At 39.8% G+C, this 26413-nt stretch overlaps 2 protein-coding genes across 5 annotated transcripts in view; one reads left to right on the forward strand and one right to left on the reverse strand.

Moving 5' to 3' along the window:
- The window catches only part of DNAH8 (dynein axonemal heavy chain 8), a 323660-nt gene that overhangs the window by 266484 nt on the left and 30763 nt on the right, over positions 1 to 26413 (forward strand). For all 4 annotated transcript variants that reach the window (XM_037519635.2, XM_037519639.2, XM_037519637.2 and 1 more), the window contains exons 86-88: positions 1745 to 1861; positions 3930 to 4031; positions 12198 to 12358. In XM_037519635.2, coding sequence (XP_037375532.1) covers positions 1745 to 1861; positions 3930 to 4031; positions 12198 to 12358 — 380 coding nt within the window. The remainder of the gene's footprint in view (positions 1 to 1744; positions 1862 to 3929; positions 4032 to 12197; positions 12359 to 26413) is intronic.
- On the reverse strand, positions 13449 to 14279 carry LOC119252418 (actin-related protein 2/3 complex subunit 3-like). The gene has a single exon (XM_037519641.2). It carries the CDS (start codon positions 14236 to 14238, stop codon positions 13702 to 13704), a length of 537 nt encoding a protein of 178 aa, XP_037375538.1. The 5' UTR covers positions 14239 to 14279; the 3' UTR covers positions 13449 to 13701.

The following is a 26413-nucleotide window of genomic DNA, read 5'->3' on the forward strand; positions in this document are numbered from 1 at the left end:
CACCCCCCAGGTACAGGTGCAAAATGAGAAACAAAAATGGGAGACTCTTTTTCACTTCAAGGCTCAAAATCTGATTGCAGTACCAAATATTTCAACATAAAATACATGAAACAGCTAGAAAAGCAGATCATGCTTGCATGAATGTGGAGACCAGAAGCAGAAATATATCAGGAGAAGCTGACATCTTTAAGATCCATGCCCCTCTTCTAGAACTATGGATGAAACCCATGTGTCTCTCTTGTCAAGGTGCCTCAACTCTCCATTCAAGGTTGAAGACTGTGTTTCCCAGCTCCTGAATTTGCAAGTCTCCCTAGTTTAAGCACTGATTTGGATAAACTCTGGAGAGCAATTTTGATTCCTAGGTGTGGATTCCTGGGAAAAGAAATCTGGTTGACTCTTCTCAGGCAGCTTGTCCTCCTCTGATAGAATTAGCCAATAGGGGTGGGAATCTCACCATACAAATGTCTGCTGCCTTCAGTTGAGCCTAAAGAGGTATAGGTCTAGACTAAGTGATAGTATTTCACATCTAAAAGAGTCGTTTGCCCTCAGCCTGATCTCCCCAGGCCAGAACTTCTCATGGTTTGCTTAATATTTTAAAAGCATATCCTGAAAATCAACAATTAAAAGCTTCTTGTTTTTCTGAATTTATTTTTTGACTTGTCCATGAACTTGTCCAAGCTAAAATACACTTAGATTCCTGTAATTGGTGGTATTATTCAGGAGCTATTACAAAGCAGCTGTAGAAGGAAGGATCGGAATGACCTGTGAAAACTGTGTGTGTGTGTGTGTGTGTGTGTGTGTGTGCGCGCACACTCTCGTATATATGGCTGGAGAAGGCTGAAGAGAGAAAGGAAAGTTAGTAGGTATTTAGAGGTAGAGAATCAGAATTACATCTTCCCATCGATGTACAGGGACTCTATTCTCCATATGGGTCCTCACCTCAGGCACTGTGATCAAGGCCTTGGAGTTGACATGAAGAAATCACAGGACCTTCTTAAGGACTGTTTTGTGCTAGGGCAAGGAAAATTGCTCATCTATGTGATTTGCTAGGTGATCAGGGCCTGGATCTATAAGTTCTAAATCTTATACACCTCTAAATGGCTCCCAGAACATCAAGGCAATTGAATCACTTGAGCTGAGCCCAGTTTAATTATTTATGGGTAATTTGGCAATTTGAAACAGCCGCTGTTTTAGAGGAGTGAGCAAAGGAAAGCAATGTGAAAATTGTAGGACAGATGTGTCATATTTTACAATGTATATCTTCAGTTTTCAAAATCTGAATCTGCAAGATTACAAAAGGAAACTAGCTGGGAATCTTAATGCACTTGAGTACTTAAGTCATTCAACCTGAAAACAAAAAGTCAAACCCTTACATTTTAACACTTGAAACTTTTGAAAGTCCAATTTAGAGTAAAGGAAGTCATTTGACAGATATTTCCTGAGTACTCACTGTACTTTTCTGCGTTGGCATTGGAGATCTAAACTTTTTTTTTTCAGCCTGAGCACTCCAATTTGTCAAGTTTCTGGCACTTTGTCCTTGTAAACCATCTGACTGTGGAGCTATGGAGTAATATTTCTAATGATTTATATATTCAAATGAATATACGATTCTCTTGTGACAGTGTCACTTATTTTGATACCATCCCTTAATTTTATTGTAGATTATGTTTTAATAATAATAATAATGAAGCAATCAGCTCTCTATAAGTTTAAAATCTCCCTCAATACTTTTGCTGTTTTCAAGGAGCGGCGCAAATTTGGCCCTTTGGGATGGAATATTCCCTATGAATTCAATTCTGCTGACTTCACAGCCAGCGTTCAGTTTATTCAGAATCACCTCGATGAATGCGATATTAAAAAAGTGAGTGAAACTGCTTCTTGTTTCTATTTTTATTGCTATCCTTAAATCAAACCTCCACAGCCATTTTGGTCTATGATATGCAATGAATGTGCTGAGGTGCCCCCACCTTCCCCAAAAAAGGACTGTTGTGCAGTTAGCTGGTGCAGCCCTGTCCACTCACAGCCTCTGCCCACAGGAGTGCTTTCAGACTCTCTCACCTCACCGCTGTGTCCCCCAGCCCCCACCACTCTCCCTCACAGACATAACAGAGGCAGACCACGAAGGAAGAAACTCAGTGTGCAGCTCTCCCTGTCACGCTCAAGTGTCACCCTGCACCTCAAGAGGATATGCACCAAGAATCAGACCTCTGACCCGTCAGTCATCTCCTCTCACTTCCCCAAAAGTGAAAGTGTTATCTCCCAGCCCATGTGAAACTTCTTTTTCACCTTCCGTCACATCTTGACTGAAATGGGACTTTATGCATGTAAATAGCAATCATTTCAAATAATGGCCATTGACCAGTGTACAGCACTTCACATTTTAACAGAGCTGGCATGTACAGGGCCTCCTTTTTATCCGTTCAGCTCTGGGAGGTGGGTACAGGAGGCATCGCTGTTATCCCCAGTTTACTGATGAGGTCACAGACAAGAGAGAATAAGGGTCTTCCCCAAGATCAAAGAGCTTAAAAGGCAAATCTAGTCCTTTCACACACAAAAGGTTGAGAGTCTGGTTTTTTTTTCTATGATCTTGAGCAAGTTAATGATCTCAGAATCTGATTCCTCATTTGTAAAATAGCTGGGGTTTCTGTGAGGAATACGTGAGTTAGCGTGTGTGAAAAAGTAGAGGGTATGGTGAAAACAAGGGCCCAGTAAGTGCCCGCTTCCTACTATTTTTTCCCCTTTCTCCCTTCTCGTAGTAGATCTTGAAAATAACTATAGATATGACAGTATCAGTGTGGTGATGGTGACCCATGATAAATTTTTTACCTGGACAAGTGGGAAATCTCGAGTCAAGCCATCAATTTTCCTTAAAATTACAAAGTGATATCAAATTAAAAGTATGACAGTTTAATGAAAAGTTGTATCACATGGGTTCATATTCTGTATTGATCATTTTGCTTTATACAAATAATAGTTAACTTGAAATAATTCCTTGAAAATTAATGAAGGGCCTCCCTGGTGGTGCAAGGGGTTAAGCACCGCACTATGAAGCAACCCGCAGCCTCTGCAATAGGAGTTCGATCTCCGGCCAGCCAGGGAGCAACCCACATGGTGCAGCAGACCTCTGCTACCCCCCTGCTGCTCCCCTTAGCAGTGTATTTCAGTCAATCTGCCTGTTCTGGTCCCCACTCTTGTTTCTGGTGAATCCTCTCACCCCCCTGCATCTCTGGCCTATACCCCAGTTCTTGTATGCATAAATAAATAAATCTTTAAAAAAAAAGAAAGAAAGAAAATTAATGAAGCTGAAAAATAAAATTTTAACCAAAAGAAAACAAATAAAAATCAAGCATCCTTCTATCCCAAATGTACTGGATTTTTTTTTAATAAAAAATTTAAAAACTATTAATATCTGAAATGTATTACAGTATAATATTGCTATGGAAATTAATACTTCAGTGTAGTTATAGCTCACAGAGTGAGACAGCAAAGGATTGCATTGTAGAAAAATCTTGCAAATGAATAATTGAGTTGTTCTCATACTGATTTGGAAAATACATTACTAAAAAAGCATATAAAGCGTTGATTACTTGATTTTTCTCCTTCACTCAATGTGACTTTTTCTTCTTTAACAGCTTAGTATTACTGTAATGTGTATTATAGGTGATTAAATCCACAGAGTGAAGCATAGTTTTTTCCCCCTATTTTAAATAATCAATGAGCAGTGTATTCACCAATGTTGTACAGCAGACTTGTCTTTGAACAAACCATAGCTGTTCTAGTCATTTAGTAGCAAAATTAATATAATGAATAATTTTATAAGCAGTCTAGCTATGGCTTTCTTTTCTAGAACTTTCCTCTGTGGAAAGACCTGAGATGTCTAGAGTCATTTGGACTGACAACGAGTAACTCTCTTCTTATTTTTCATAAAGGGTGTATCATGGAGCACAGTTCGGTACATGATTGGAGAAGTACAATATGGAGGCAGAGTGACAGATGATTTTGATAAACGTCTACTTAATTGCTTTGCTAGAGTAAGTCAATTGAGAAAAAAGATGAAGACACATTTCATTTCCTTTTAAACAAGAATAATTTTTTTTTGGTAATAGGTAAATCAAACTTAAGGGAGAAAAAAAGCATAAAGAGGAGTTGCTGGAAAGAATCAGCCAAAATAAATGAAACCAACACCAAAAGCAAAAGCAAACCAACTAGCAATGTACTTGTCTAGAACAGAACAGCAGTCAGCTCTCACAGACCTGAGAATCTTCCCTGGACAGAGAAGCTGCTCATGCCCAGGGTCCCTCCCCACAGCCCTGCCTCTTTGTTCCCCTTTCCTCAGCGCCTCACCTGTGAGAAAAACGCTGGCTGTAATTCCACTGCCTCTTTCTCTAGGTGCAAGTCTCCCGGTAATTTCAAGCCCCCAAATAAGTCGATAAAGGGAATGAATCATGATTTGAGACCTCATTTCTAACATTAGAACAGACAATTGAAAACTGATGAAGTATTCATTTTTTTCTCTGTGCCCAGAAATATCCACATATATCACGTTGGTAAACATTTCCTTCACCATTATGGCTTCCACAGCAAAGATAAATAGTGTAAATACATACACCAGACTCAAACCCTGCTTAAGAATTTTACATGTTACAGAGGCAATATACATTTACCTACAAGGGAAGTCAGATAGGAATATTTTATGGTACTTTGAATTCCTTATATTAGGCTCTATATTGTAATTCTGTTTCAATGATTCCCCCCACCCCCCTTAACAAAATTAAAACCTCACTGACAAAGCACAAGCTGTGGGGATATTTTGGTAAACTGTGGGGTCATCAGAAAATGGATTTTTCTCTTTCAGCCCTTTACTTAGCTTTGTATGTTTTTCTTGAAGCTGTATGTGGAAAAGGTGACTGATAATAAAATAGCCATAAGGATGTGTAGAGCTGAAGCCCAGTTGCTGATTATTAAACTGGCACAGTCCTTCTGTGAAAGCAACTGGGAAAAACTTACTGTTATTAAATATCCTGGGTAGATAAATCTCAGAAAACTTCTAGAAAAGCTCAAGAAACCTGGTAGTAAGCACACACTGTGACCAAGTGTGTAATATGACTAATCTGATCCAGAAGTCCACTCCTGGTTATAGAATCAGAGCAGGTCTCAGACGCATCCATGGACATGTGCAAAGACAGTATTCATAGTATTGTTTCCACTTTGAAATTGGAGGTGACCTAGAGGTCAGTCCCGAGGAAGCTGATAAATCAGATGTTGTGAACTCCAATCATGGAATACAATGCAGCACTTAAAAGAAATGATCCCTGTGACATCATGCAGAGATTTAGACACATGGTAATGAGTGCAGAGCTTAAAAAATTAAAATGCTGTCTATATAGTAATACAGGTATATGTATATTTCACAAGGATAGATATCCAGTTACATATATCAAGTATATTTATTTTTATTTTTTTAATATTAATTTTTTTAAAATTTTTTACATCATTGTTAATTTTCAAGTGTATTTAAACAGATGCCCTGTAAGGAAAGGAGACTGGGAGTGGATATCAGGGAATGAATGGGGGGAAAATGGGCCCAGACTCATGAGCAGAATTAAATAAAGGAGTATGATAGACCCAGCTCTGCATCTGCAGTTCAGAGGAGGGAATAAAAGATGTCTAAGTAAGTATATCTTGTGTCAGAATAATTGTGAAAGTACCTGAACTTGGAGTTTCAGCCTTGGAGGCCGAGAGAAGTGGTTAGATTGTGGATAAATTGTACAGATGGTGGCAGCAAACTGCTGAGGGCAAAAAAAGAGGGGGGAAGGGACCACTCCCACTTTGACCTAAGAAATTGGATAGAAAATGGGACTATTTACAGAGAAGGGAAAGGACTGAAGAAAGAATGAGCTTTATTGTCTGGGAGTGGAAATTGAGTTTTGTTTAGGTCAAATATTTTCTGATTACTTTTTAGGTGCCAATTAGATATTCAAATGGAGTGGTCCAAGTTTGTAAGCTCCAGAAAGGCAGGCAATGCCTGATCACACATTGCCAAATTCCCAATGCCTGGAATAGAAACTAGCACATAGTAGGTGGAATAAGAGAATGAATGAATGAACGAAGATGAACAAGGCAATTGGATTTACAGGCTGAGAGCTCAGAGCTAGAGAAAAAGATTTGGAGTTCATCAGCATATAGATGGTATTTTAAATCAAGATATTAGATGAGGTCATCATATAAGAAGAAAGTGTAGAAATAAAAAGAAAAATAAAACTAAGGACAAGGCCCTAAGTACTTTAATGTATCAAGAAAGAAGAAAAGGTCAACTGGAAGAGGTCAGGGAAGATGAGTAAAGGGAATTGACCTTTCCTTACCATTTGTCTGGTAATTTCCTTTTTCCACGACTATCACTTATACTCCCTTTGGCTCTTTCTCCCTGACCCCTCTCTCTGAACCTCAGAAACTTTATTAATGACTGCTAGTTGTTATAAGTGTTTTACTTTCTTAAATCATCCACTATGTGAATGTCCAGTATTTCCTTTGAACTCCTTCCATTTTGCTATAAATGGCAATATTTTGTCTTTCCTAGTGACTGAATAGTATTCCACAGTATAAATATACCACATCTTCTTGATCCAGTCTTCTATCAGTGGACATTTAAGTTGCTTCCATGTCCTACCTATTGTACATAGTGCTGCAACAAATATAGTGGAGCCCACGATGTTTACAGGGTTTCACATTCTTCCAGTAGATGCCCAGGAGTGGGATTGCTGGGTCATGTGGTTTTTCCATTTTTAGTTCTTTAAGGTAAATCCATATCACTTTCCAAATGGCTGCACCAGTTTACATTCTTTCCATATCTTCTCCAGCACTCTTGGTGAGGATTTGCTTTTAACATATGGCATTCTCATGGCTGTGAGATGATATCTCTCTGTGGTTTTAACTTGCATCTCCCTTATTCAAACCAATGGTGAACATTTCCTATGTATCTATTGAGTTTCTGGATGTCCTCTTTGATGAATTGTCTGTACACCTCTGCTGCACATTTATTAAGTGGGTTGCTTGTTTTTTTTATTGTTGAATTGTATACATTTAAAAAATATATCTTGGGCCTCCCCGGTGGTGCAGCGAGTTGAACGCAGTGCTGTGAAGCTTTTCGCAGCCTCTGCAGCATGGGTTCGATTCCCAGACGGCCAGGGAGATACCTACATGACATGGCAGACCTCTCCTGCCTTGCCTGCTGCTCCTCTCAACAGTGTATTTCATCAGTCTGCCTGTTCTGCTCCCCACTCTGTCTCTGGTGAATCTTCTCACCCTTCCATGCCTCTGGCCTGTACCCCAGTTTTTGTATGCATAAATAAATAAATCTTAAAAAACATATATATCTTGCATATTAACCCCTTGTTGGTTGCGTTTGCCTTGTAAATTTAAAAAAAAAAACTTTAAAAATATGCAATTTAGCATAATACTGAAAATATCTTAAACATAAAGATACAGCTTAATAAATTTCTTCAAATAAGCATAAAACATTTCCAGCACTCCCCAAACTTCTTGCATGCCTCTTCTCCCTTATAACTTCCCATACCTTCAACGTAAACACAATTCTGACTTTTATAGTGCCCACCGAAGTGGGCACTCCTTCATACTGTCATTTAATTTTATTTGTTTTCAGTTTTATATAAGTGTAATTGTGGAATATGTTCTCTTTTGTGTCAGACTTTTCCCCACCCAATAATATTTTGTGATTCATACATGCTGCAGCATGTAGCAATGATCATTTTACTCATTTTCATTGCTGTATAATTTTCCATTGTATTTTATTGGTGGAAATTAAGCTTTGTTTCCATTTGGAGCTATTATGAATAATGCTGCTGCAAATGTTCTTGGGAAAATTTCTTCGTGCACATATATGTGCCTTTCTGTTAAGGATGGAATTGCTAGATTATATAGTTTTGTGGAATTTCTGTTTTAGTCAATCACGTCATTCTGGCTTCTAAAGTGATCGATCCAATTTCTATATCCTGCAGAGGTTTGTGATACCTCGTTTGTCCACGTCCTCATCAACACTGGGGATATTAGTCTCTTTAATGTTAGCCATTCTGCTAGGTCTATAAGAGTATCTTATTTTGGTTTTAATTTTTATTTCTCTGAATAATAATGGAATGTAACTGCCTCACAAGTTTATTAGCTTTTCTTATTAGTGACATGCCTATATTTCTCTTGGGTTGTCTGTTTTTTGAAAGAACTTGACTTATGGTATTTTGCATATTCCATATACAAGTCCTTTGTTGATTATATGGTTGCAAATATCTTTTTCCACTCTGTGTCTTGCCTTTTCATTCTCTTATTGGTCTGCTGATGATTAAAAATCCTTATTTTAATATACCCACTATAATTCTTTCTATTTCTTTATTTCAACCTTTCTGTGTCATTGTGTTTTAGATTATCTCTTATAAGTAGCTTGAATTTTTATACTCCATCTGAGGGTTTCTATATTTTAACAAGCAAATTAATCACTTTCCTGTTGTAATAATTACTGCTATGTCTTGACATTTCTACTATCGAATTTGATAATTTTCATTAGCCAGACTTTTTTGGCCTTTTTCCTTCTTCTTTAAAAAAATATATTTTTATTTTTCTCTGATGGTTGAAAATGATGTATTCTAGTCCTTACATTTCTAACAGAATTACTTAAGTAAAAAATCTCACCACATCTTACAGACTTCTAATGCTGAGCCCTTCTGGTTTATAATTTCCATATGGTTGATGTGGAGATTTTGGTTCCACCTTATTTTTACCTCCTGTTACTCACCTTAACAATAACCAATGGTGATTATGTTTACCAATACGTGTAGGAATTATTTTGCTCACCATCCTCACCTCCTGCCCCTCACCTCCTGCTAGAAGGAAGGCAGCCCATTCCTGATGTGGGATGAACACGGGGACTGACACTGGTCACTGTGATGGGGAAGAGGAGGTTGTTCTCCTTTGTGCCTCTGTTCAGAGTAAAACAGAGATCTTCATTGGCTGAGGGTATGTCAGTCATCAGCTGAGGGGAAGACAGATGGGTGTGGATGGTTGCCTTGGGGAGATGGGTGTGGATCATTGCCTTAGGGAGTGGAAGAGACCTTTGTGATCTTAATCCATGTATTCATCTCCCCCAACAAGACTGTAAGCCCACTAAAATAAGAAAGGAATCTTCTAGGTCTCTGTATCCCTTTTCTCTAGCACCTAAGGATACACCCAATACATGTGCTGATGATGATAAACATAATTTAATCTCTGCAGATTGAGAGTTTTATGTGCCTGAGGTTAAGCCATCTAAAACAGAATAGATTGGATTGAATTTTTACTGACCCCAGAGCACAACTGGTCTATTTTATTTTTCACATACCTTTATATTAGCTTTAAAGAATATTCTTTGACTCTTTCTAAAAACTAGAGTTCAAGGAAAGTGCTGACTAGCCATTTATCTTAGTCGTTTTATCTTTTAACATTTGCTTTATTGAGATTGCCTTACCAAAGTTGGTAAGGCAACAATTTGCTGGCAAAGCAAAGGAGATTTCTGAGAACTTTTTTTTAAAAGATTTATTTTATTTATACAAGACCTGAGGTACAGGCTGGAGGCGCGGGAGTGTGAGAGGATTCACCAGAGACAGAGCAGGGAGCAGAACACGCAGATGAACCAAAAACACTGCTGAGGGGAGCAGCAGGTGAAACAGGAGAGGTCTGCTGTGCCATGTGGGTATCTCCCTGGATGGCTGGGAATCAAACCCTCACTGCAGAGGCTGTGGACAGCTTCACAGCACTGCGCTCAATCCGCTGCACCACTGGGGAGGCCCTGAGACCTCTTTATTTCCATATCAGAATGATCCAGCTCTCCAAATCACAGATGAAAACTGCTTGTAGTTGATTGGTTACCTCAAGGCTGACCTGGGGCAAGGAGAGAGAGAGGAAGAAGTTCAGACTGCTCCACCTTCAGCTTTCAAGAAAGGCAACTCTTTCCTTTCACACTAACATGCCTTTCTCCTCTTCTACTTCCCCTTTGTACCCCAACATTTGGGGCTAGTCAGCTGATACCAACCTTCTCCTGGAAACCTAGACTGTCCCATACTCTGGGCCTGGACTGGGCCTAGAGAAACACACCTGGGCCAATACACTCTATCTTGCAGAGGCACCTTCTGATCCAGAAGCACCTTCCAACCTTCTGAGCAAGCTTCTCTGCTGCTTTCACCCTTGTCATGTCATCCAGAATGAGAAGCACCCAGATGTGTATCAGTGTCTTCAAACTGGAGCCTCTGCTCCTTTGATTTCAATTTGGGGCTTGTCTTTGAAACCCTGTTTGTTCTTTTTTTTTCTCTCAGCATCTTGTGGAGTATCTCTCCTAAACCCCCAAAATTGTAGGACCTTATTGACCGTGGAGGATGACTGCTTATCTTTGTAAAATGCTTTCCAGAGTTTCCCGTAGTTTTATATAGTTTCCCGTAATTTTATATAGACCACAAATTCTGTATTTTGACTATATCCCAAGATGTTCTCTAATTTGGTGAAACTCAGTATTTGCGTGTTTGTGAATCTAGCTATTAGTGTGCATATCAATAAAGGTAATGGAAATTTTGGAGGAAACTTCATTTTGCTTTTATAGACAGATGTCATCTGGCAACACAGAACTCAACATAGAAATTTGTCATCTGTGTAATGAAAGCCCCCTGGCATCTGCCTCCCTAGTCATCCACTAAAAACATAATCTTCCTAATTAATTACCTTGATTATAGCCCTGTTGGCTTTAATAAATTTTACCTGCTCCCTACCACTTAAATTGAGCACCAGTCATCACCTTGACACCCTCAGTCATCCATTATATAACCTTGCTTCACTTTTCCCGCCCTCTCTTACCACTACATGACATTTACCTTAAATTTCACCATTTACTCAACCTGCTTCATACTCTTCACAGTAGTTATTCTATGCCTTTGCTTGTGTGTTCTCCCTAACCACAAAGTCTTTTGTCAAAATCCTACCCTTCAACACTTGTCTCCAAATTCACCTCCTTGATAAAGCTTTACCTGACATCCACCTATTCTTTCTTCCTGCTTTGAGCCTTCTTAGTATTTTGCTCATTGTGCATGTCCTCTGGCTTTTACTTTCTGGCATTTTGTATAGTGCTTATCATGCAATTGCATCCTGTTCCCATGTGCAGCTCAGTGCCTTGTGCAAAGATGTTGAATAGGACAGAACTGAGGCGAGGGAAGCAAGAGAACCAGCATACAGTGTATTTCAGTGTAATGACTCCACCTAAGAGAGCTAGAAGCAAGAAATGGAGGGAAGGTACTAAAGAAAGTGTGACTAATAGAAGTAAGGCACAGTCCCCATCTCTTTTTGCATTGAGTCCTGGGGTGATTCAGACATCCTGCTGCATTTCTGCTCCTCCTGTCTTCCCATTATTTCCCTCCCTACTGGGAAAATCACTGCTAGGCACTGAAGTCATTGCCTCAACGCTGGCTCATAGGCATTCAGCATTATTTTTCTTCCCTCTTCACAATAAGTCTATTCACACCAAGTATATATTTGTTCTCTCACTGTGACATTACAGATAATCAATTCATATGGAATGACAAAAGGATGTCTTAAGGCGAACAACAAGCTGGTTGGATACATTTGTTTCTTGTGGTCAGGGAGATAACTTAATTAACAGAGGGAGTTCTCCACCCCAGGGTGGGAGGAGGCACTTGTAAGAAATTTTCCCTGACTCCTGACTGTATGTGGAGCTCAGTGCTGCTGTGAGCCGCCCTGAGCACAGACAGGCATAGACCCCTGGCGTCACCCCATTTGGGGAGAAGGGAGGTGATGAAAATGCCCAGATATACACCCTCTCCCCACCACTCCCCCGGTGATGCAGTATGCTCCCACTCTTCAAATACAGGATCAAGGGTTGACAATCACTTGAGCAGAGTGGGCTTGCCGGGTGGTTCTCTTCTCTTCACACTTAGAGAGTATTTTCTTTGGTGTTGAAGAAAATTCAGGCTTCATTGCTTTTATGCTGTGACCACATATGTGCTAATTATTCTATCAGTGGTTTTGTTTATATTATTCAAACCTAATATAAAAAGCTATTAACATGGAAATAAGGTGGCTCTTCCTTTTTTACAGTGGCAGCTTTCATCTAGTTGTTCATCAATTTTATTTCATCTCTTTTCTCCCCCATGTAGGTCTGGTTCAGTGAGAAGATGTTCGAACCAACATTCTGTTTTTACACCGGATATAAAATCCCCGTGTGCAAAACCTTGGACCAGTATTTTGAATACATCCAGTCATTGCCATCCCTAGATAACCCTGAAGTCTTTGGGCTTCACCCTAATGCTGATATCACGTAAGATCTTGCAATTTTTTAATCTGAATGGGTCATTTGTAACTCAGCCTGGCAAAGACTGTGCATTTTTTTCTCTCTTAATCTCTTTCCTTTCCCTTCTTTTTCTTTCACTTTGAAAAATAGTGTCACTTTCTGTCTCCCAATTATAACTTTGTCACATCTTGGCCTGCTCTTGCCTCACTAAATCCTGATGCTCCTGAGTTTATGACAAAGTTAAAGCTTTAATTTATGCATTGAACATTTTTCCTCTGTCATATCATAAAACCAGTTGTGCTTGTTGATATTGATGCTCTCCATCGATAGGACTATACTTCCCCAGCTCTTTGTCTCTGACCTCAAAAAAATCCATTAAAAATAATGGTCATAAATAGAACCTAAAAGGGCCAAGAGGGTAGAAAAAGAAGGATGGAGAACTGTATTTCAGCTTGAGCCTCTCTTTTATGGCCTCCTTCCCTTACTGTTCACCTGCATCCTTCTGGCATTAACTGCCATGGTGGACACAGTGCCACGAGCACAGGAGCCTAGCACATATACCCAGGCTGCAGAGAAAGTCTGGGGGTGCCGGCAGTGTGAGGCCCCTGACCCATCACTGTGGCAAGAGAATACGAGTGAAGAGAGAAGAAAAGCGTCCAAGTCCCAAGCTCTTTTTCAAGCTTCCATCAGGAACCATCCTTTGAATCAGTTCTCGCCCCTCATCTCTCTATCTGAAAACAAGACCAGCTAACTCCACAGCAAGCAATGCAAGTCCCAAGCTGCTATTTTCCTTTGGGTCTCTGGCCCACAACCGGAAGATCACAGTGTTTATGTCCAGGAGAGAGGTTTCAGGAAATGGAAGAAACCAAGACAGCTCGGGCAGATGGGAAACTGTAATGACTGAGTAGGGGTGTGGCACACCTCTTTCCTAGTCTAGCCCCTGCAGCTGCAGTTGTTTTTATTTTTTTAAAGATTTATTTATTTATTTAATTATTTGGAACATTATAAATTTCTTTATTGTCAATTATGGGTAACAAGTCTGAAAATTTCATATCAGTCTGATATCCCATCTTCCCCTCACTCAACCCCCACCCAAATTGTTGATGGAGAGCTTTTCTTTTTTTTTTTTTTTAAGATTTATTTATTTATGCATACAACTAATGGGATATAGGCCAGAGATGTAGGGGGTGAGAAGATTCACCAGAGACAAAGTGGGGAACAGAACAGGCAGTTGATAGAGAGCTTTTCAAGAAAAGACATGTTCACTTCTCCTTCTGTATAAAACTGCAAGATATAAATGCAAAGAACTGTGTACATCTTGCTGTAAAGCGCTGTCCATGGCTGACGAGACGGTGTCTGCTGGGCTGGCTTTACTGTCCAGGGCCTGAAAGTCTCTTGTTCATGAACTGTCTCTTCACAAAGCAAGTCCACCACTTGCTGGGTTTATCATTCTGTGGGTCAAAAACCTTCTCGCAGTGTCTCAATCCGGTCTCTTGCCTCAGCTGCTGTAAGTAGGCCCTCATCACTTCATCCTCCTGTTTGTTGGCAGGTTTGGCATAAATTGCATTTAGGGGAAACCCAGGCTCTCCGGGAATGGGGAAATTTGTGATTCCCAGCGTGTACATTTCTTTCTCACCTTGGCTTCTGGAATTGCACTTTTGGAGTTTCTTTAGACACTCAGAAATATAGAGAGTGATATATATCAAGGTCCTATCAGCTTCGTTCTTAATTTCATAGTTTTTGAAGAAGACATTGGCTTTGAAGTAATAGATGGCTTCATCCACAATATCTGTATCTTTTGTCTCTCTAGGGGCAGGTCCTTTGAACTGACTCCTGATAGGCAAAAGTGCCATGTTGCCAATCAGTCTGGTTTCGGGGTCCATGAGAGAAGAGTGATAAGCCGGCATCCTGGCGGCGTCCTGGTGTTAGCCGAGGGGCTGGTCGGGGCGAGCGGCACGATTTATTTATTTATACAAGAGCTGGGGTACAGGCCAGAAGTGCAGGAGGGTGAGAGGATTCACCAAAGACAGAACTGGGAGCAGAACAGGCAGGCAGACCAAAAGCACTGCTGAGGAGAGCAGTGGGTGAGGCAGGAGAGGTCTGCTGCACCATGTGGGTATCTCCCTGGCTGGCTGGTACTCGAACCCGCACTGCAGAGGCTGTGGACAGCTTCACAGCACTGCTCTCAACCTGCTGCACTGCCGGGAGGCCCACAGCTGCAGTTTTAACAACCCTGTCATGGGGTATGGATGATGGGCATGTGCACATCTTAACTTCTGGTCCTCAGCCCTTCTCAGGCTTTCCCAGGTGCCAGGGTGCTCTATTCATCTTCTCTGCACCCTGACACACACCTCCCCTTCTGCAGGAGAGTTGACCATTTTGCCTCTGCCACCCACAGGAATTCTACCTTCTCCATATCCTCTCATCTCTCCTGTGCTGATGCTTATCTTCAAAGAGGTGGGCATGACCCAGCAGCCCCATGAATGGACCCCATGGTGGAAGGTTGATGGCTCTTTGGTACAGGCTCTGTGGCTTAAAGGAATTACCATAAGTTAGTTGGAGACAGGAAAGAAGTGAAGAGATTAAAAAAAAAAGCATCCTTAGGGATCCATTTGAGAATCAGACATTATCTAAAAAGAAGAACATAGTTTCGCATTAGCTGAGTGTGAGTCAGACCACACTCTATTTCTATTTCCCTTCACTGTTCCATTTCCCTTTACTGCTCTGCTCAGAACCCCCCTCCAAAGCTCCTGTCTCATGCTGAGTCAAAGGCTGACAGTGACCTACAGATGACCTTCGAGACCCAATAATACTATCTGCCCCTACCGCAGGAAATTTATACTTCCTGGGATGCTTTTCCCCCCTTACCCCCCGATATCATTGTGTCTCACCTTATTACCTCTTCCAGTCTTGGCTTAAATGTCACCTTTTCAATGATATTTGAAAGGTGACATTTTCAGCACACAGACAACAAATGACCAGACTGAGGTCTGTGTTGCCAGAAAAGCAAACTGAAGTCTCTTTCCTCCTTCACCTTTATTTAAAAATCACATGCTATTCCCCTACTGCCAACCCAGACTTTATCTTCCTGGCCTGCTTTGTCCCATAGATCATATCACCAGCCAACAGACTTTATATTTACTTCTTTATTTGCTATTATGGATCTCCCATCGTTACACATGAGCTCCACGTTGTCTCTTTTCACTACTGGCCCCCAGGGCTAACTGTGCTTGATGTTCAGGAAATATTTGTTCAATGAGTCGGCAATACTCAGCTCTTCTAGATTATGAAGAATCTAATCAATGGGGATAACCTATACAAAGAACTCTTGAGTTATGGTAGTAGCAGAAAAATAGCCAATATGTGATAACATGCTTGTAAATTTGAAATGGAGGTGGTCCCTCATAGGCAGGTTCTGAACCTTGACTTCATTCTTGGCAGAAGCCCAAGGAGTCCAAAGAGCTTGTTCTCAGAGAATATGATCCTGCCCAGTACTATAGGCCCTACCAAGAAAGCATAAACCAAATTTGAAACCAGTTCACCCTGACTTAACAAGGTAGCACCTCCCTGCCTGGGTGACGACTGCCAGCTCCCAGAACTAGAAGAATCCAAAGAAAAGCAACTAATTGGGATGGAGCCAGTGTTGTGGAAATAAGTGAATTTTTTTTGAATCTTGAATTATTACAAATCCTCACAAATTCACTAATTGTTATCATTTGTTCCATTTGCCTTTTCTCTCTATCTGTATGTTTCTGTCTGTACAGTTATAGCCATATATAACTATATACCACATCTATTTGTGTGTGTGTGTGTGTATGTGTGTGTGTGTGGAGTATATGTGTATGTGTAGGCCTCAGTGGACAGAGCTAGAAAATACATATATTTAGATGATAAAAGGAGACGGATCAACATGGCAGCAGGGAAACGCTGCGAGTGTCATCCCATTAAAAAAAAAAAAGGTAATAGGGAGGGAAAGCAGCAGCTTCCTGCAAGAACCGTGACACGGAAGATAAATGCATGACTCTGTCAAACTGCCCAAAGAGGAAAGTTGCCATAAAAGAGGACAAGAAGAGAGGAAAGCTCAGAACCCTGCTACCCTCCACCACTGGCACACTATGACCAACAGAAAGGAGGAAAATGACAACAACAACAAACCACAGATCGATCGGGACAGTGAGTGGAAAGGAACTATTGCAGGCACCGCACCCCGTGAACGGAAACAGGAATCACCATGGAGGTGAGCAGATGGCTTTGGGCACCATTAGAGGAAGATAAGGACTCTGTGGAGAGACTGAAAATAGCCAAAGGCCATCTGGTAAGCTTGTGTGGAAAAGCACGTGTGCTTTCTCAAAAAGCATATGTGGATTGCAGCTGCCCAGGTCCCCGTGCCCACGACCTAGGTTTGTGGGGAGACCCACGGGAACCATCACTGAGGTGAATGAGCCTCACTGAGTAATCAATAACCAGGCCCGAGACACGCCATATTTAAGACAGGGAGCTTTGTGTGAGGTCACCAAAACTGTGTGGAACTGAGAAAGGGCTAGAACCACAGCCAGACCTTCTGACATCTCAGAAGAAGCTCACCAAAGCGATGCCGGCCAGTACCAGTGACACAGTGTCCCAATGCATAGGACAAATCAGAAAACAAGCAGCAGGGAGAAGAAAAACAATAAGCAACCAAGTAAGTCCTCAGGGAAAGGACACATCACAAAAATAAAATCAACCACCAGACTGCAACAACAGTGACTTGGAAGAACTTCTGAACCTTCCTGACAGAGAATTTAAAATCGCCATGATTGAAAAACTGAAAGAAGTCAAAAATGATATGAGAAAAATAATCAACAATCAGAAGAATGAAATTGAGTCCCTAAAGAGAGAAGTGAAAGAAATGCAGGAGATCAAAGGATTAATTGGGGAGCTGAGGAACTCTGGGAAAAACAATGAAAGCAGAATAGATGAAATGGAAGAATTAATAAGTACTCTTGAAGACACAGAAATAAGAAGAACCAAAACAGAAAAGGAAAGAGAAGTATGAAGGAAAAAGAATGAAGAAAAACTTCAGGAACTATCTGACTCCATGAGGAAAGGAAATATAAGAGTTATAGGAATCCCAGAAGGAGAGGAGGGAGACATAGGAACAGAGAAAATATTCAAGGAAATAATCAAAGAGAACTTCCCAAGCATGAAGACGGGGCTGAAAATAGATATACAAGAAGCAAGAAGAACACCAAACTTCAATAATGAAAGAAAAAATACAGCAAGACACATAATAGTAAAGCTTCCAAGAATCCAAGACAAGGAAAAAATAATGAAACTGACAAGAGGGAAGAAACAGATAACATACAAAGGTAAACCAATCAGGCTGACATCAGACTTCTCTGAAAAAACACTACAGGCAAGGAGAGAGTAGAGGGACATAGTCAAGAAACTCCAAGGCAACAAATGCCAACCAAGAATACTCTATCCCACAAAGTTTTCCTTCCTCTTGAAGAAAGAATGAGGACCTTCCCAGACAAACAGATACTCCAGAATTTAATTATGATTAAACCCCCACTCCAAAAAATACTACAAGGAGACCTAGAACTGGAACCAACAGAGAGAATAAGAATGAAACAAGACAAAAAATAAAACCACAGAAAAGACAAACAAAATGGCAAATACAGATGCTTACATATCAATATTAACTCTAAATGTAAACAGACTAAACTCCTCAATAAAAAGACACAGAGTCACAGGCTGGATTTAGAAACAAAATCCAACTCTTTTCTGTCTCCAGGAAACACGTTTAACTACAAAATATAAAAATAGACTGAAAGTAAAAGGACAGAAAACAATCCTACAAGCAAATGGACCAAAAAAGAAAGCAGGAACAGCTATACTTATATCAGATAAAACAGATTTCAAACTCCAAAAGGTAAAAAGAGACCCAGACAGTCAATACATTATGATCAAGGGGGCAGTACATCAAGAAGACATAACACTCATTAACATATACTCACCAAATGAAGCAGCACCAAAATAGACAACTATTATCATCTCTGAAAACAGACATCAGAGAAAATACATATGTGGTGGGAGACTTCAACACACCGCTATCAACAATGGATAGATAAACAAGACAAAAAATAAGTAAGGACACTAAAGCTCTAAATAAGGATCTAGACCACTTTGGCTTTTTTTTTTATAATAAATTTTATTTTTATATTCCCCATACAATTGCAACCCCCCCATTCTGACCCCCAATCCCTCCCTCCCGCCCCCCACCCCCCAAAAAGTGTCTCTGGTTCATAGTTTTTTGTTGATTTTGATTTTCGCTTTCTTATAGTTATTCATTTTCCTGGTCCCTTATTTAAGTTTTCTAGATTCCTGCTATGAGTGAGACCATCCGGTATTTTTCTTTTTCTTTTTGGCTTATTTCACTGAGCATGATCCCTTCCAGTGCCATCCATGTTGCTGCAAATTGCATGTGTTTATCTTTTTTGAATGCTGAGTAATATTCCATGGTATATATGTACCACATCTTCTTGATCCAGTCATCTATTTTTGGGCATTTGGGCTGTTTCCAAAGCTTAGCTATTGTAAACAGTGCTGCTATAAACATAGGTGTGCAGGTGCTCTTTGGAATTGATGTTTCTGTGTCCTTTGGGTAAATACCTAGGAGTGGAATTGCTGGATCATATGGAAGCTCTATGTTTAGTAGTAGACCACTTTGGCTTAACAGACATCTATAGAACAATACACCCCAAAAAATCTGAGTACACATTTTTCTCAAGTGCACACGGATCAATCTCCAGCATCAGTCACATACTGGGACACAAGACAAACATCAACAGACACACTAAGATTGGAATCATACCAACCATCTTCTCTGACTATGAAGGCATCAAACTAGAAATAAACCATAAAAAGAAGGCAAAGAACCCTCCTACCTCATGGAGATTGAAATCCACACTATTGAAAAACTACTGGATTAATGAGGAGATCAAAGAAGAAATTAAAAAATACTTTGAGTTGAACGATAAGGAGGACACCAATTTCCTAAATGTATGGGATGCAGCAAAAACAGTAATAAGAAGAAAATGTATAGTAATAGAGGCTCACATCAAAAAACAAGAAAGAACTCAAAGAAACAACCTAATCTCACATCTCAAAGAACTAGAAAAAGAACAAAAAAACCTAAAACCAGTAGAAGAAAGGAAATAATAAAAATCAAAGCAGAAATCAATGAAATCGAAACTAAAAAAAACAATCCAAAAGATCAATGAAACCAAAAGTTTGTTCTTCAAAAAACTAAATTAAATAGACCCCTCGCCAGACTCACAAAGGAAAAATGGGAGAAAGCACAAATAAATAGAATCACAAATGAAAGAGGAGAAATCACAACAGACACAGCAGAAATCAAAAGAATAATCAGAAACTACTACGAACAGTTATATGCAAACAAGTTCAACAATCTAGAAGAGATGGACAAAGTCCTACAACTTTACAATCACCCAAAGCTAGATCATGAAGAAATAGAACACCTAAACAGCCCAATTACAAGCAGTAAAATTGAAATGGTAATCAAAACCCTCCCCAAAAACAACAGCCGAGATGAATTTACAAATGAATTCTACCCAACATTCAGAAACAAACTAGCCCTATTCTTCGCAAACTCTTCCAAAAAATTGAGAAGGAAAGGATAATACCAAACACGTTCTATGAAGCCAGCAGTACACTAACACCAAAACAAAACAAGGGCAACACAAAAAAAGAAAACTACAGGCCAAGCTCTCTAATGAACACTGATGCAGAAATCCTCAATAAAATTTAGGTAACGGAATCCAACAATATATCCAACACATCAACAAAAAGAAATATAAAAAACATATGATAATATCCATAGATGCTGAGAAAGCTTTTGACAAAGTACAACACCCATTTATGATAAAGGCCCTTGAAATTTTCGACACAAGGAACATACCTCAACATCATAAAGGCCATATGTGACAAGCCCATAGCTAATAACATTCTCAATGGTGAAAAGTTGAAAGCATTTCCATTAAGATCTGGAACAAGACAAGGTTGTCCGCTCTCACCACTGCTTTTCAATATAATACTGGAAGTCCTATCCAAAGCAATAAAACAAGAGAAAGACATACAAATTAAAAAGCTGTACAGCAAGAGACAGTAACCAAAACACAGAGACACCCCACCAATTGGGAGAAAATTTTTGCACACAACACTAGTGATAAAGGACTGGTCACAAAAATCTACAAAGAGCTGATGAGACTCAACAAAAACAAAGTGAATAGCCCAGTCAAAAAATGAGCAGAAGAGCTAAAAAGAAACTTCTCCAAAGAGGAAATGCAAATGGCCAACAGGCATATGAAAAAATGTTCAGCATCATTTGTAATCAAGGAAATGCAAATCAAAACTACAATGAGATACCATCTCACACCAGTGAGAATGGCACATATTAAAAAAAACTTGCAACAACAAATGTTGGCGAGGATGTGGAGAAAAAGGAACTCTCCTGCACTGCTGGTGGAAGTGCAAACTGGTCCAACCATTGTGGAGAGCTGTGTGGAGATTCCTCAATCTGCTAAAGATGGAGCTTCCATATGATCCAGCAATTTCACTCCTAGGTATTTATCCAAAGGACACAAAAACATTAATTCGAAAGGGCACCTGCACCCCTATGTTTGTAGCAGCACTATTTACAATAGGTAAGCTATGGAGGCAACCCAAATTCCCAAAAATTGATGACTGGATCAAGATGTGGTACATGTATTCAATGGAATATTACTTAGCAATCAAAAGAGACAAACTCATGCAATTTGCAGCAACATGGATGGAACGGGAAGGGATCATGCTCAGCCAAATAAGCCAGAAAGAAAAAGAAAAGTACCGGATGGTCTCACTCATAGCAGGAATTTAGAAAACCTAAATAAGGGACCAGGAAAAAGACTAATTATAATAAAGTAAAAATCAAAATCAACAGGAAACTATAAACCAGAGATACACTATGGGGAGGGAGAAGGGAGTAGGATCAAAACAAGGTTATGGAGACTATAGCCAAGATAAAAATGCATACATTGTGCAAAAATAAAAAAAAATGATGTAAAAATATATATAAAATAAAACAATTTTAAAAATGACAAAATTTTAAAAAAGGAAAATACAGATATTTTTAAAAAATCACGATGTTTTAAAAAACATTAGTCATGAGCTATGCTAGTGACTCCAATTCCAGTTGCACACCTCAGGGCCCTTCTTTTTCTCCCCTCATTTCATAATGATACCTCTTAATGAGAACTCTGGTTCCCAGCAACTTCACCATATTTACTCATTTACTCTGAATTACACTGCCACCAACAAACATATCAAAGGCAAGATCTCTTTGACATTCTTTTCTTAGAATATATCCCCTCTGAGGTATAGAATAATAGGTTCAAAAGTTACTCAAATTGTCTTTTCTGTATGGTTATATGCTATCAATTTATGTATAGGTGCATTCCTTTGTTTTTATTTATATTACATTTAAGCATGAACATGACTCTAAAATCACAACTAGATAATATGATCATAGAGAAATCTCACACCTTCTCAATCATTTCCCCCTTCCTTTATGGGGGAAAGGAATTTCTGGTTTATCACCCATGTTTCTTTTTGCTCATACCTACATACGTGAATACATACATTCGTGCATACACACATGCATGTTCTTATTAGCCTTTTTTTCTTGTACAAAGTTGCCATTCTCTCAATATATACTACCTTGTGTCTTGTATTTTTCACTAAACAATCCATCCTATAAATCACTCAGTGTCAGTTCTTAATATCGTCTTCATTATTGTCTTACAGCTTCCTGTTACTTTATGTTTGTGTTTACCATATTTTATTCATTCATCCTCTTATGGATGGGCATTTAAGTTGTTGCCAGTATTTTTGCTATCCCAAATAATCCTCAATTAATAATCTCATGCTGATGGTTTCTCATGTTGTTGGAAATACATTTCAGGTATATTGTGTGGGTGGGCTGTGTTCCCAAGGAGATGGATACACTCCTTCACAGGGGGCGGTGCTGCTTGCACTCTGACCACAGTGTCATCAACGGATTGTTAGTGAAGCTTTTGAATTTTTATAATATGACAAGTAAGAAAATGGAGTATTAGCATAGTTTAATTTATACTCTCTGATTTTGAGTGAAGCTGAGCACATATTCCTTTATTTAAGTCCTATGCGGATGAACAGACTATCTCAAAGACCCAATTTTACCAAAACAGAGTGTCAGGCTCGCACACTGAGTGAAGTTAGATAAAAAGCACTGGTCTCTGCCTCAAGTGGAAGTTTTTTTTAAGAGAGAGACAATTGGCTGACCTGGAAGACCCAAGGCCCTCAACCCCTGATGTCTCTTCAATCTCAAGTTACCATTTGATGGGCCCTAGGGCCTTCCACCTCCACTCCTGCTTCCTTCTCCCTAGAGACTTTGGTCTGTTTCTGGTTCCTGTTCCGGCAGTAGGCTCTGTCCTGCAATTCACGGTTAGGCGATTTTCAGTCTCTCACCGAGCTTTGTCCTGGGTTTGCTCCTTCTTTCCTCTGTGCTCTGAAATACCTGGTGACTGTAACCCAGCCTTACTCTCTCCAACCAAGCCAGCCTTCTTGGAGGGCTGCGTTCCAGTCCCGCGCCGTTCCCCCATCGGCCACTAGGAGGCAGTAAGCAATAAAGGAAAAGGCTTCCCAGCTAAAACCTACCTCTGGTCTCCCAAGTTGACCCTCCCCATTCCAGCAAGATGTAACTCTCCAAGTTCTGTGTGAAATGAAAGAAGTAATCAAAGATTCCTTTGCCATGTCTGGCCAGGGGCCTGTGGTGATGGAAGAACTGGGAACAGGAGTGCATTCGAGGGAGAGTTACGGAGTCCTATGTGGGGAGTGTTGAGTTGGGATAGACATTATGATGTATTTCAGTAGGGAGAGAAACGTGGACAGGGAGCCCGAGTGACAGGTTCGGATGCATTTGTGCAGAGAGATCAGGTGAAACCATGAAAGGAGTGATCTCCGAGACATCTTGGTGAAACCTCTCTGAATGTCTTCAGCTAGAGGAACCCTTATTAACTGGTGTGATAAGTTAATCACACCTGCATGCCATTCAAGCTTTCTGGCTTCCACAAAGACTCATGGGCTGTCACTGGGTCATGCCGAGGAACGCCATGGCCCTATCTGCACTCTGAAGTTAGTATTAATAAATTGGAGAGATAAGGAAGGAGACTTGGGAAGGAGAGCTACAAGTCTCTCTCCTGGGTTCCTGCTCAAGAAAAAGAGGAGGTGATTTAAGCAGAATAAATGTTTTCAAACAAGTAAAAAGAGGAGGGGATTCAAGCAGAATAAATGTTTTCAAACAAGTAAAATCTCTCCCAAGAGCTTAGATACCTTGGTGACAGAAACCATAAAAATGCGTAATTTATTCACATTTTATTATCTAGATTTATAAGATACCAAGGACTCGGCAAATTCAACTATCTCAATGTCGAAACAGTTATTTATTTTCACTCTTTTTCTCATTAGCAGTTATGCATATTTTTCTACCTTTTGAAATTTATCAAATGTCTCATTACAACTTTTATATTCATTTCTATGCAGGAAGAATTTAATTGTATTCTTTTTAGTGTTAGCTGATGCTTTTGAGTTTTAGATTTTTTTGAAATTTATGCTCATTGATATTTCATGTGCAAAGCTGTAGATAAATCTAGACCAGTTTGGATATGATAGTGCACTAATATCTCATTAGATGGTTAATTGTTTATTTTGTAGACAGTTCTGTGTTTTAGTTGCTTTCCATTTTTATCACCCGTGACTCTGACACTCCCACCCAACAGAGATGAGGTAGATGAGTTCCCCAAACCACCAAGCTACAAGACCAGCATGAGCTGCTTTCCATATTTACTCCAAAGAGACATTTTCTTCCAGAAGCAACTTGGTACCCAAAAGCTCCTGGAGTATTATAGTTCTCATTCTTCATCTCAGAGCATTTATGGGAACTGTTCCTGAAACCCCTTGGGCTTTTGAGTCATAGAGAGATCTTCACCATTCTCCGTTATAGCTAGCTAATCAGGCTTTCGCCTTTCATATCTTTGCAAACATAAAATCACATTGTAGAAAAAGAAACGGAAGTGGCACGGCCCCAGCACTCCTTGCCTGATAAAATGAGAGGAACTGGAGGGCTTGCGCACTCGAATTCAAGGCTTTTCAAGTCCACTTCCCGACATCCATGTCTCAGGACTGCTTTCAGATAACCTCATTAAAAAAAAAATAAAATAAAATCACCCACCATGAAGGTGATTTCTTAGGTGAGACCTAGCAGCAGCAGCAGCAGCATCTCCATTGCCTCTCTCTGGAGTGCTGGTGACATGGCCAGGCCAGGACAAGAGTGGGCAGTTATGTACACAGTGGCATGAGATGCTGGCACCCGGTGCTTGGGAAGAACGTTCCAAAGAAGATTTAAGCTGACGGTGAGCCGAGACAGCTCCTGAGACTCCCAGGATGGGGTTCTCATCCTGGGGTAGGGTCTTGCCCCATTTTACTTATAGCTAGAAAAAGTAGGAAGCATGAACTCGGATTTTCTTAGCATGAATGAAAACTTGCTGTGATTTTTCTTCTCTTTCACCTCTAAAGATGTATTTAAAAATGATTTTAAAAATAGTTTTCTTTCACCCTCAAATTATATCCTTCTGATTTTCCTGCCTTTTAAGAAACATGTATATTTATATAAATAAATAAGGATCTATTTCCCTTTGTGTGTAGAAACATGCCAGGAAATAGACAAATAGCAATGATAATATACTCTACCTTTACTATAAGAAGGAACATATAATTAAATTTCATGCCCTTTAAATATTAGAGAATTTCTCTCCTTTATATTTTAGGTTTAATAGAATTCAAGTTGATTGGCTTCAGTTCAACAAATAAATATTTATTGAGAACATACTCTCTAGCCGACTTGGGGATGAAAAGATTAGAAAGACACAATCCTTACCCTTGGAGCTCATCACCTATTAGGGAAACAGATGAATGGTTAACAGTTATGTAATACAATATGATGAACACTAAAATCGATATATATATATATGCATTTGTTCTGATATCAATAGATGTATCTATATCTATATAGATATATCTATCTATCTATATATATATATAGCAAAGGAGCAATAAATTCCATCTTAGGGATCAAAATATGCTAGTGAGACAGGCCATCTCTGGGTTGTGCTTTAAGGGATGTGCAGAGGCTCTCAGGTTAGAGAGAAGGAATGGGAGGAAGAAACTGCAGCCCCAGGGGACAAAAAGGGCAGGATGCAAGGAAGCAGGAAATTGACCAATTGTAAGGATGTTTATATACATCAAAGCATCAAATTGTGTACCTTAAATATAGACAATTTAAAAGTAAAATACTTCAGCACAATGGAAAAAAGTAAAGGCACATAGGAGAGCACATAAACAAATGAACCAGGCAAGGTGGGTCTTGAAGATATGTGTAAGTTTGGTGAACCCATGGGCCTACAGCAGTGGGGGGGGTGATTAAAGAAGGGCCTCCCAGTGGTGAGGTTGATGCAAATGCTGAGACTGGCTTTTGAAGATTTGGGGCATGATTTTCTAAAGACAGTGGGGATAAAGCTACTAGAAATTTCCAGAGAATGCTAGAAATGATGGAAACAGAATGTGGAAAACAAAAAGAGCTGGGTAGCCACATCAAAGAGGAGGTTGTCTCTGAAATTTCTAGGTTGGGCAGCTGACAAAGGCGTTGATGATGTGACAATGTGAAATAAAGACTATTTCAGGTGAGGGACGGTGAGAATGAAAGCAATGAGCAAGGCTTTGGATATGTTTGATTTAGGAGCAGAGAGCTCTTGTTGCTGATGGAGATGTGGAGACATGGAGTTCATGATTAAATCACAGCTTTAACATTACCCAGACTTGCCTTGTATTTCAGCAAGGGTGACACCTGCATCTTCTCTAACATGGAAATTTACCCACTTGCTCTGTCATTATTACTGTGTCAAACTCTAAAATGAGATCGTGCCTAATATGAATCACAGACAAATT

Source organism: Talpa occidentalis, unplaced genomic scaffold (assembly GCF_014898055.3).
Source record: "Talpa occidentalis isolate TD23 unplaced genomic scaffold, MPIMG_talOcc4v2.1 talOcc4.2, whole genome shotgun sequence".
NCBI lineage: Eukaryota > Metazoa > Chordata > Mammalia > Eulipotyphla > Talpidae > Talpa > Talpa occidentalis.

Bases quoted from the DNA above. Each gene is read 5' to 3' on its own strand.
- LOC119252418 (XM_037519641.2), bottom strand. From the start codon at position 14,238: ATGCCGGCTTATCACTCTTCTCTCATGGACCCCGAAACCAGACTGATT.